Source organism: Elephas maximus, chromosome 6 (genome assembly GCF_024166365.1).
Source record: "Elephas maximus indicus isolate mEleMax1 chromosome 6, mEleMax1 primary haplotype, whole genome shotgun sequence".
In the NCBI taxonomy this organism is placed as follows: domain Eukaryota; kingdom Metazoa; phylum Chordata; class Mammalia; order Proboscidea; family Elephantidae; genus Elephas; species Elephas maximus.
Genome location: NC_064824.1, coordinates 14,794,422 through 14,807,099, shown reverse-complemented (window position 1 = coordinate 14,807,099; position 12,678 = coordinate 14,794,422). Strand labels below are relative to the sequence as shown.

Below are 12,678 nucleotides of genomic sequence, written 5' to 3'. Positions count from 1 at the left end.
AATCGCTAAGTTCCTTAGGAGTTGCATAACGCTATTTTCAAATTCTTTCTTTTCCCATGTATTACTTTTAGGATTTGTAAGGTCAGCAGTTCAAATCCAGCAGCCACTCCTGGGAAACCCTTTGGGGCAGTTCTACTCTGTCATATAGGGTCACTATGAGTCGAAATCGACTTGACGAATTTGGGGTTTTGGAGTTTTTTGAGAGTACGTTCTAATACTAATGAATTTCAGGATGGTGTTGTATTTACTATTTAAATATACACGTATTCCTGCAATTTAAGGCAGTTTTATAAAAGGGGTTTAGTTTTGGGGCCTTTAAGGGGATAGCTAAGGAGTCCTGGTGGCACACCGGCTAAGAGCTCAACTGCTAACAGAAAGTTGGCGGTTTGAACTCACCAGTTGCTCTGTGAGAGAACGATGTGGCAGTCTGCTTCCATAAAGATTACAGCCTTGGAAACCCTATGGGGCAGTTGTACTGTCTTAATAGGGTTGCTATGAATTGAAACGGACTGGACGGGAGTGGATTTGGTTTTTTTGGTTTAAGGAAATAGCTTATTAGAATTGAATGTATGAGGTCGGAGTTTCAGTTTATGAATCAGTAAAGCTGTTTGTAGATCAAGATCAACAACAACAACACTGTGATATTAAAAAGCATCTGCAGTTGGATAAGGACAGAAATGTTAAAAAATAAACTACGATGTAATTTAAACATGGGCTTTATTTGAGTAGTTATCGTATAAAAAAAACCAAACCCGTTGCCATCAAGCCGATTCCGACTTATAGTGACCCTATAGGACAGAGTAGAACTGCCCCATAGGGGTTTCAGGGAGCGCCTGGTGGATTCGAACTGCTGACCTTTTGGTTAGCAGCCATAGCTCTTAACCACTCTGCCACCAAGGTTTCCACATATGCATGTAGGGAGACCATTTTGACTCTAAGAAAAAATGACTCAGTGTAGGCCAGCTACAATGAAGCTTATAAAAGGAAAACGAAGGAGAAGAATAGAAAATGAGCCTTTGGCTAATCTTAACATGATTGATTGAACTCTGCCCCCCTTACTGAGGTCAGCTGACGTCAGGTACTAGGTAGTCTCTGGCCTGGAGGGTGGGGAGGCATTCATTTGCACAAATCTTTAGGTGTAGTCTGGAGGTTTTAAAATGATAAAAAGTACTTCATCTCTCAGGAAGCAAGAAAAATTACTAAAAGTTACACTATTTGCATTAGATAAACTCTGCACTAGTTTATGGTTCACAAATGTCTTTGTCGCAAAGGGATTTGCAAAGATTAAATCACTGCGTTAAGCTATTAACACTCCTCAAAGCTGGGAAAAACAAGTTAACAACGCGGCACAGTAGTTTAGCAGATCCTGATGAAAAAAAGAAATTAATAGCTTTGTAGGTTTTTGGGGGGGTCAGACTTTTAATTTTGTGCTAGTGTGTAAGAGAATGGAGCCCTGCTGGCACAGCGTTTGGAGTTCCACTGCTAACCAAAAGACCAGTGGTTTGAATCCCTCAGCCGCTCCGTGGAGACCCAAGGGGCAGCTCTGTTCTGTCCTGTAGGGTCACTGTGAGTCGAAGCCCACTCTACAGCAACAGATTTTGTGTAAGAGAAACCCCTTGAAATCCAAATAAAAGGTCTATTTTTAATTTCATTTCACACACAGATTTTATTAGTTTGTGCAATAGTATTTAAATTAAAAAAATTATTTTAAGTATGAATAGAGATCCAGATTGTTGAAAATAAAATTAAAAAATAGTTGGCCAAAACTGATTTACATTACAGATGAAGATGGGTAATCTATATATTCAGCAGTCTTAAGACTTAGACCACTGGCTACTCAGGAAGAAGGATTAGATTGCGTTTCACGTTAGTTACACTTGATTTTGTAACGCATCTGTCTTCTTCAAATCACAAGTTGTCATTCTTTGAAAAGCATGTTACTAAATTAATAAATGATACAGCTAAATGAATTATTCAACATTCAAATTATTGAATTGCCTATGGCAGTTTCTGGACAACATGTATGTTCCTAAACCTTCCCAAATCCTCCAGTTTGTGAACGATGCTTTATACTTTCCCTCATTAAATTTAATATAATAGACCTCTTTATGCCATAGATTCAAGCTCTGCCAGAATCGATGGTGCACTCTTCAGGTTTCCCAAACAGCATTCTATGCATCCGTTTATCTAGAACTATTTTCAGGCTTAGAGCCATAACTTTGTTCTATTTTCAGTACATTTACTGGCAGTTGGCTTCTCTTACTCTTTTTCACACACAGAAAAAAGAACTTTTTAGCTGGTAGAGTTTCCCAACCCATTCCAGTTGTACACACTGTAGAAGGTAACATTTTAATGGCACCCTGGGGTAGACAGACTACACCTATTGACCTGTGAGCATCCAGAGGCTACTGGCCTGACTCTCCTGAGGCCCCAGACGATCTGTATCTGCACCACCCATTTGCAGCCTCCAAGTATTTTTTGGCCTGTTACTTGGAAAACTCAATTTTAGCAAAGTTATTTTGTGTATTACTACAAGTAGAGACACAATAAGTAGATTGTGAACAAAAAAGTCATGTTGAATTTATGTAGTGTTTGGCTGGGTGCACTGCCAAAGCTAGTCCACATGTGTTTGCAAATTTGGGTAAGCAGAATTGCAAATTGCTGTCCCTTCAGAGATTACTCATGAACAGTGGGAAAAAATGGTTAAATCTGTAAGATCCAAGAATCTGTTTTTATGTGACAAAGTACATGGCTTACCAAAATTCAAGGAAAGACAGTGTTAAAAATAATCAAAACTCACTGAAATTTGAACACAAGGTTTATTCTGAGAAGTTATTCTATATGCATATAAACCCATAGCTGTCAAGTTGATCCTGATTCATGGTGACCCTATAGGACAGAATAGAATTGGCCCATAGGGTTTCCAAGGAGCGGCTGATGGATTTGAACTGCTAACCTTTTGGTTGGCAGCCGAGCTCTTAACCACTGTGCCACCAGGGCTCCGTATAGGGAGACCATTTTGATTCCAGAAAAAGCAAATAGCTCGAAGAAGCTAGATACAATGGGGTTTATAAAGAAGGAAATCCATTGCCTTCGAGTCGATTCTGACTCATAGTGATCCTATAGGACAGAGTAAAACTGCCCCATAGGGTTTCTAAGACTGTAATCTTTGTGGAAGCTGTCAAATCTTTTCCTGCTGAGCAGCTGGTGGATTTTAACTGCCTGTTTCAGTTAGCAACTGAGTGCTTAACTGTTGCACCACCAGGGCTCCTTATAAACAGGTTAAAAAAAAAAAACAAAACAGCCTGTTGCCATAGACTCAATTCTGACTCATAGTGACCCTATAGGACAAAGTAGAACTGCCCCATAGGGTTTCCAAGGAGTCGCTGGTAGATTCAAACTGCTGATGTTCGGTTAGCAGCCAGACTCTTAACCACTATGCCACTAAAAAAAAAAAAAATGCCACTAGGGCTCCATAAAGAGAAGAGGAGGGAAAAATATAGAAAACCAACCACTGGCTAATCTTAAATGATTGATTGAACCTTGCCCTCTTCCTTTTACTGAGATCAGTGGATATGAGTTCACTAGATGGTCCCTGCCCCTCTCTACCTGGCCATGTTGTTTGATGTTCAAATTTAGTAAGCCTAGCTTCCATCAGAAAAGAAGGGGTTTGCAACTTTGGGTGAAAGAAAAGCTCTGGTGGGGTGATTTTGGTCAGGGTTTTCTTTAAAGTGAAATATTTGGTTTGGTGGGTAAGAAAACCCCAAAATCAAAGCAAGATATCTGCAATCAATTTCTCTTTTTGACAGCAGAACCATTTGTATATATTTTCTTGTTTATAAAATTGATTTTGTCCCTCAGGAAGCATTTCATTTTCATCTTTTAAAGTGTAGATTATTAATCAAATTTGCACATCAGAATCACTAGGGAAGCTTTTTCAAAAATTCAAGTCCTTGTGTTTCACCTCAGGCTAATTCAGCATTTGCTGAGATGGTACCTCATCCTGGCTAATAAAAACTTTAAAAATTAGAAATCCCACTTTAATTAATGTTTTCTCATGTCTTGAACTAGATTGTGAGTGTATAAAAGAAAAAAACTTTAAAATCTTATACGTGTTCTGATTTTGTGATCATATTCACCCTTCAGTTAGCAGGTGTCAATAAAACAGTGTTTTAAGCATAGAGTAAGAACAAAACAAATAAAATCAAAGTGAGATTTACATAGAGAAGAGAGAAGGAAAAACAAAAATATATTCAAGGCAAAAAAAAAAAACAACACAAGATAAAAGTACTGGAAAATTTTAAAAACCAGAGCTGCAAGGAACAGGCTTCCTGCAGCTAGAACTCTTCAATAGTTGTAGTCAGGGGGTGTAGAATAGTTTTTTGCTGAATTACATGATATATAATGTCCTCACTAAGAACACTTTGTCTCTGCAATTATGGCCTCACAGTTGTCAACTAGAACTCTTAAAAATAAAGATTTAAAAGTGGTTTTCATTTCAAAGCATAACAGAGTTTTCTTTTGTTGTTTTTTGTCCTAGGGTTCAATTAAGGACCAACTAAAAGCATACGGGGCTCTTACTGAGAACGTGACCAGGAAGTACGCCCGCCAGATTCTGGAGGGTGTCCATTATTTGCACAGTAACATGATTGTCCATAGAGATATCAAAGGTAAGTGACGAGAGTACTGCTGTAGAGAAGGACTTGATCGCCGGTTCAGATTAAAACAGAGGTTTGTTCAGGGTTTGAAACAGTTGCATTTGGGGAACTATATAGCCCATTGAAAGTGCAGTCAGTTAGTTTTGGGGCAGTTTCATTGTCCAAGTATTTTAATGGGGTGAAAAGAGCAATCAAACTATAGGGAGGGTAATTAAAGGAAAATTAATGAATATTGGATAATCACACACTGATTGCTTACTGATTATTAATAGTATGGTTAATGGTTTGCAAGGAACAAGCTTTTTGCTGAATTACGTGACATAGATGTCCTTATGTGAGACGTATATATCAAGTTTCACAGGATGCTTACATTATGTCACAGGATGCTTATATGTATTTTCTTGGTTTGCGTTGTAAAAATATCTTATTGGCAACAGCACCCAGACTTCTTCCTGAGTACGTGTATTTTGAGGGGTGTAGAGGGTCATTTGGTTAAGACCCCTTGGGGCGTATGGTTTCATATCCTGGTTTTGACCGCCGAGGAAAAACATATTTTTCTCAAAAAAAATAGCTGTTAGTCTAGAATCCAGATTAAAATCCAACAGCATGGTTAGCATATTATGTCTCTGTCTCACTGACTACACTGAACGTTGTCTTTTCCTGAGACATTTCCCTCCTTCTGATCAAAGATCTCATAGAGAATCTTTTGATCATTGATAGAATTGAGTAGGCTCTCCCACGTGGGCACACTTGCTGTTGTTTACTCTAGTGGCTACTTGAATTATCAAGCACTTAAGACCTCAGATGCCACACCGCAATTGTGACCAAGCACCACTGAGTGTTTCCCTTTTACCTTGACATAGTGGAGTTCTCCTCTTCAGACTGGGCTGGCTTCATGTCTCTTAAAAAGGAGTAACTCATCTTCTGCAAGGTTTCCTTAGCCTCACTGTGCTTTAAAGGGAGACACTCTGGTGGGCCTCAAAAGGGAGGGGGAAAGAGGTGACAGTGTCAGGTACAATGGATCAGAGGCACAAGGGCTGACTTATTCTTTCAGTCCCTCAAAGCGGGGTTTCATCAAGGCCATCACTGACCTGGATGTTTTTTGTATACATTATCTTTTTCGTGGGTATCATGTTAATTCTTGAGGTCAGAACACGAGTGGTTAATTTTATGTAACATTTAATGGTGATAACATTGACCATTAAAATCATAATTCTAGCAAACAAAATTGTCTCTAAAAGTGGTGTTGATGAAAAGATGTCTGGGTTTACAAGGGAAAAACCAAAATGTCAAAACGGGATTTATGCTAAAATTGCAGTTTGATAATTGTGAAAAGGAAGGTTTGATAACAAAAAGGAAACCCTGAGAATTTAAACAGCGCATATCTGAAATATCCAATTTGTCTAGAAATTTTAAGCAATAGGTATAACTGTCATCGTGGAACATAAAACAAATAAGGTAGCTGGTCTGTTCAATAAACAATAAGCAAATGCACTAGGCAGCACTGACTTCTGTCATTTACATGGAAAAACATTATATCAAACATGGAATAACTTGAAGTTATGGGTTTGAAGTTTTATTTATGGAGTAAAGCAATTAAAAACAATATAGTGAATAAAATAAATAGAAGAGCAAAGAAATTAATATAAATAAATTCCGTCTATGAGTTCGTTTTTTTTGTTTGTTTACTCAGGCCCATGTAGCTTATTTTGATTCTGTGTTATATTGGATCAACTGCGGTCTGTGAACTTGTCATTTTTTATGTAAGAATTCTGGAAATCATGATTTAGTCTAGTCACAGTTCTTTTCATAAGTCTAATATAGTCCATCTTTTTATTGAGGTATTTTGGTCAAATATCTTCAGCAAATCAGCAAAGTAACAACATAATCTGCAGATGACAAAACTTGATATGGCCTTAATTAACTTAGAATAATAATAGTTCTTAAAGGTGAAAAACTTGATAGAGATTAATTTAAAGGCTACGTAAAGCCAAATAAAGTCCGTTTAAAAAACTTTAGACAAAAATATCTCTTAATGTAATGATTAACCTTATTTTCAAAAGAGCTTCAGATATAACACTTAATAATCTTGAGAAGTAATACCATAGTCAGAATATACTAAGAACATACCGAGATGATCAAGTCTTTAAATATGTGAGTAGTAGTTAAAACAAAACAAAACAAAAGACCTTCATGGGAAAACTTTATGAATCCCTCAAACTATTGGTTTTGATGATGCTAAATTAAAAAAAAATAATAGTTACTGCAACTGAGGTAGCAATTGAAATAATAAAATTATAACATAATATTATGTGTTTGCAATCTAGTATCAGGCATATGTATTACTAACATAAATTCTAACTTAAAGAAAATTTGGTATTTTTCCTAATTTGACAACACAGGGGAGAACAGAGGTCTATATACAGAAAACAACTTCCTGTTCTTCTTAAATGCGATAAAATTTTCTTCAAACTGTGGGTGGCAGTTTAATTTAGATCATTTATTCCCTCCTTTTCATGGTGGGATAAAGAATTTGGGCCACCTATGAAATTATCTTGAGAGACCATGAGTATTTGGAGGGTAGATGGAGTTGTATCTAATTAATGACACTCCTTTTTTGTAGTTTCAATGTTATTGAAGGAAAGATCTCTGTTAATTCCCCGGAAGATGGTTATATTCATGGTTGCTGGTCTCCTGTGTGTGGTAGAGAGTTGAATTTGTTCCTGTTCTCTCTCTCTTTTTTTTTTTTTTTTAACTGAAGCCATTTTTTCTAAGATGACCTGGTTTTTACATTAAAAAACCATAGATTTGCAGTCTAAAAGATTGTTGGGTTGTATTTGAAGTTGTTAGAGTTGTAAAGCTCTAAGCTTATCTGGTTGAGTGAGACTTTTTGTTCAATTCGTTCCTCTTTTTGATCTTCAGACATAGTTCTCTCTCTGAACTATCAAGTTTACAAAAGGAGGAGTGTCTCTTTCTGAACGGCAGAAAGAGAACTATGTCTGAGGATCAAAAAGAGGAACTATCCTGGGAAGGCAGAAAGAGCAATTGCAGAGTTCTAACAAGTTTAAACAAATATTGCTTTAATATTTTTTAAAAGTTCTAAAATACCAATTAAAACTATTGAAGTCTCAAGCTTGTTGTTTAGGAGTTTCAGACTCAACAATCCTAGAGGGGACTGCCAATAACGAACCATTAAGCAATCAACCAAACCAGCTAACCAGTTAATATCTTATTATGTTAATCAAGTAATAAATCAGTTGGATTATTTTAATAATTAACAGTCCTGACTGCTTATGGGGTTTGAGATTTCACAAACTCAGAAACTCTCAGGATGGACAATACTTGACTGCTGTAACTCATGAAGATAAGATTTATACAAGTAATACTTGGGGCCATCTCCCCTGGAGAAAACAAAACAGAACAAACACAAATTTCTCAGAGAATTTAAACACAAAATCTGAGAGGTTATTCACCTGTTTGCTGTTTTTGTAGATGAGTTCTTGAAGTTTCTTGACGATGTTAAAATTTGGTTGTAAGATTCAAAAGGCGCATGAAAAAAAATCTTTGTGTACTTAGAGAAATAAAAATAACTTTTTAGCAAGTGACATTAAAAGGACAAGAAGAATTCAGTGTTACAGAGTTTGGATAGAAGAGATTAGTGAAGACCTGTAATAGCCTTTGGGAATGTACTCCAGCAGCTAGGATAGCTCTCAGGAATTTTCCGATATTCTCTTGGTAGAAGAGCAGAAATTAAGGTCTCTGGCAGCTTCTGGCCAGAAAAGAAAAATTGTCTAAACTTTAAAAAGCAGAAGTTAAAAGGGATTTTGGGTGTCAACTGAAAAATTTAGGCATTACCTCTGAAATCTCAGACTTTAGATTCTAAAATTTTCTTATATATCCAGTTCAGCTTAAGTTACTTAAAAGGGTTCTGGAGCCTAATTTGACATATTACAAAACAATAACAACTTTACCAGCATGAATTTGTATTAAATTCTTCAAAGTAGCTCTTAGAAGCCTAGGCACACTAAGCAGTTTCTCCAAGACTTAAGACTTACTTATGAGAAAAGAAAAAAAAAACTGACAACAGCTAGTCATGGCTTTTGAGACGAGACACACAAAAACGTAGACATGAGATGAGACAACTCCTTAATGAGTGCATATGTGCCTAATGGTACTCTCAACCTCACTAAGGCGGCAGCCACACATGTGAAAATGACTCTGGAGCCTTTACCAAAACAAAATGCACTCGAAGAAACCTTAATGGGCATTTAGAGAAAAACACAGCAAGTTCACACAGCCTGAACCAAGCTACAATTACCCAGATAAGAAACTTGTCAAAACGCTCTCGAATGAGCTGAAAATAAAGAGATGAAAGATTGTTAACAAACCTCAGAGGACTTCAAACAGAAAGAAGGCGGAAATCCTTGGTCTAAGAGGTTTTACCTGGAGGCAGCTCTCAAGAGCTGGAAAAGTGGATTGAGCATGCAAAGGGCTTGTATGGGCGCCAGTGTTCCATAGTCCCATTCTGGGGTTGTTTAGCAGGCAAATTGCCTTTGGATCCCACTTCTGACACCAAAACACTGTAGAGAAAAACTTGAACACTGTTTTGAGTTAAAACAGAGAGGTACATTAAGAGTTTGAAACAATTGCAATTGGCGAACTATGTGCCCATTGAAAATGGAACCGGGTAGTTCTGCAGCAGTCTCGGTATACAAGTATTCTTATGGGGTGAAAAGAGGAACCAAACCACAGGGAGGGCAATTACTGGAAAATCAATGGATATTGTAATAATCACACTCTGATTGGTTATTGATTATTAATAGTGTAGGTAGTGAATGCAGATAGTTTCCCAGGGTGCTTAAATCACGGTTACAAGATGCTCACATGTATTTTCTTCATCTAGCTTGCAAAAATGTCTTGTTGGCAACAGCACCAAGACAGTACTCTTCCTGAGTATGTGTATTTTGAGGGGCATAGAGGGTCAGTTGGTTAAGACTCCTCAGGGCATATAGTTTCACATCCTGGTTTGGACCACCGAGGAAAAACATGTTTTTCTCAAAAAACATAGCTGTTAGTCTAGATATCCAGATTAAAAATTAGATAGCATGGTCAGCATATTATGCCTCTGTCTCAATAACTGCACTGAAAGTCATCTTTTCCTGAGACAGTACATAGTTCTTTGTGAGTGTGAATGAAATAAGTGAGATGGTTGAGAAATTTACCGTTTACATTGATACTTCTACCTCTAAAGTACCACAAACAATTCTGTTTTCTCAGTGACTCAGTCAGTGTTCCATTAGACCAGTCCTGATGTTTACATCCCAACAAATGGGTAGCTCCATGATGGGGGCCCATACAATCAATAAAGTTAAAAAGATTATAAAAGTGAGACCATGTTTTTGTACAAATAGCATAGGCATTAAAATATCATGGTTAAAAATAGGGCCTTGCAAAATCAAAGAATTATCCCTAAAACTCAAACAAGTAGAAGGGAGCAGCAAAAGAAGCCCCCAGGCACCAGAAGAAAGCAAAAAATAAAAATCAGAGCAGAATTAAATAAAATAGAGAGCAGAAAAACAATTGAAAGAGTTAACAGGACCAAAAGCTGGTTCTATGCAAAGATCAACAAAATCGATAAACCACTGGCCAAACTGACAAAAGAAAAACAGGAGAGGAAGCAAATAACCCAAATAAGAAATGAGACGAGCGATATCACAACAGACCCAGCTGAAATGAAAAAATTGTAACAGGATACTATGGAAAATAGTACTATAGCAAATTTGTAAACCTAGAGGAAATGGATAAATTTCTAGAGACATACTACCTACCTAAACTAACACAAATGGGGTAGAACAACTAAATAAACCTACAACAAAAGAAGAGTTTGAAAAGGTAATTAAAAAACTCTCCCCACAAAATAGCTCTGGCCCTGACAGCTTTACTGGAGAATTCTACCAAACTTTCAGAGAAGAGTTAATACCACCACTACTAAAGGTAATTCAGAGCATAGAAAAGGATGGAATGCTCCCAAGTTCATTCTATGAAGCCAGCATATTCCTGATACCAAAACAAGATAAAGACACCACAAATAAAGAAAATTACAGACCAATATCCCTCATGAACTTAGATGCAAAAATCCTCAACAAAATTCTAGCCAAAAGAATTCACCAACATATCAAAAAAAAAATTCACCATGACCAAGTGGGATTCTTACCAGCTATGCAGGGATGATTTTGTTGTTGTTGTTGTTAGGTGCCATCGAGTTGGTTCCGACTCATAGTGACCCCACGCACAACAGAACAAAACACTGCCTGGTCCTGACCAATCCTTACAGTTGTTGTTGTGCTTGAGCTCATTGTTGCAGCCACTGTGTCAGTCCACCTCGTTAAGGGTCTTCCTCTTTTCCACTGACCCTGTACTTTGCCAAGCATGATGTCCTACTCTGGGGACTGATCCCTCCTGACAACATGTCCAAAGTATGTAAGACACAGTCTCGCTATCCTTGCTTCTAAGGAGCATTCTGGCTGTACTTCTTCTAACACAGATTTGTTCGTTCTTTTGGCAGTCCATGGTATATTCTTCGTCAACACCACAATTCAGAGGCATCAATTCTTCTTTGGTCTTCCTTACTCATTGTCCAGCTTTCACATGCGATTGAAAATACCATGGCGGGTCAGGCGCACCTAGTCTTCAAGGTGACATCTTTGCTCTTCAACATTTTAAAGAGGTCCTTTGCAGCAGATTTGCCCAATGCAATGCATCTTTTGATTTCCGGACTGCTGCTTCCACGGTTGTTGATTGTGGATCCAAGTAAAATGAAATCCTTGACAACTTCAGTCTTTTCTCCATTTATCATGATGTTGCTCATTGGTCCGGTTGTGAGGGTTTTTGTTTTCTTTATGTTGAGGTGCAATCCATACTGAAGGCTGTGGTCTTTGATCTGAGAGAAATAAGGGCCCTCACACGAATAGATATATGCACACCATGTTCATTGCAGCACTGTTTACAATAGCAAAAAGATGGAAACAAACAAGGTGCCCATTCATGGATGAATGGATAAACAAATTATGGCATAGTCACACAATGGAATACCATGCAACGATAAAGAACAACAGTGAATCAGTGAGACAGCTTGTAACATGAAAGAATCTGGAAGGCATTATGCTGAGTGAAATTAGTTGCAAAAGGGCAAATATCGTATGAGACCATTATTATAAGAACTCAAGAAAAGGTATAAACACAGAAGAAAACATTCTTTGATGGTTACTAGGGTGGGACGGAGGGAGAGGGGTATTCACTAATTAGATAGTAGGCAAGAATTACTTTAGGTGAAGGCGTGAAGGGAAGGACAACACACAATACAGGTGAAGTCAGCACAACTGGACTAAACCAAAAGCTAAGAAGTTTCCTGAATACATCCAAACACTTCGAGGGACAGAGTAGCAGGGGTGGGGGTCTGGGGACCATAGTTTCAGGGAACGTCTTGGTCAATTGACATAACAAAGCATGTTAAGAAAACATTCTGAATCCCCCTTTGGAGAGTGGCATCTGGGGTCTTAAAAGCTAGCAAGAGTTCATCTAAGATGTATCCATTGGTCTCTACTCACCTGGAGCAAAAGAGAATGAAGAACACCAAAGACACAAGGTAAATATGAGCCCAAGAGACCAAGAGACCAAGGGCTACATAAATCAATGACTCCATCAGCCTGAGACCAGAAGAACTAGATGGTACCTGGCTACCAGCAATGACTGCCCAGGGAACACAACAGAGAACCCCTGATGGAGCAGGAGAAAAGTGGGATGCAGATCTCAAATTCTAGTAAAAAGACCAGACTTAATGATATGACTGAGACTGGAGGGACCCCAGAGATCATGGCCCATGGACTCTCTGTTAGCCCAAAAGTGAAACCATTCTCGAAGCCAACTCTTTAGACAAAGATTACGCTGGACTATAAGACATAAAATGATACCGGTCAGGAGTTTGTTTCTTACCTGAAGTAGACAAATGAGACTATGTGGG

At 37.9% G+C, this 12,678-nt stretch overlaps 1 protein-coding gene across 2 annotated transcripts in view; it reads left to right on the top strand.

Annotated features, from left to right (window-relative positions):
* The window catches only part of MAP3K2 (mitogen-activated protein kinase kinase kinase 2), a 135,129-nt gene that overhangs the window by 97,095 nt on the left and 25,356 nt on the right, over positions 1–12,678 (top strand). For both annotated transcript variants that reach the window (XM_049889098.1, XM_049889099.1), the window contains one exon: positions 4,541–4,670. In XM_049889098.1, coding sequence (XP_049745055.1) covers positions 4,541–4,670 — 130 coding nt within the window. The remainder of the gene's footprint in view (positions 1–4,540; positions 4,671–12,678) is intronic.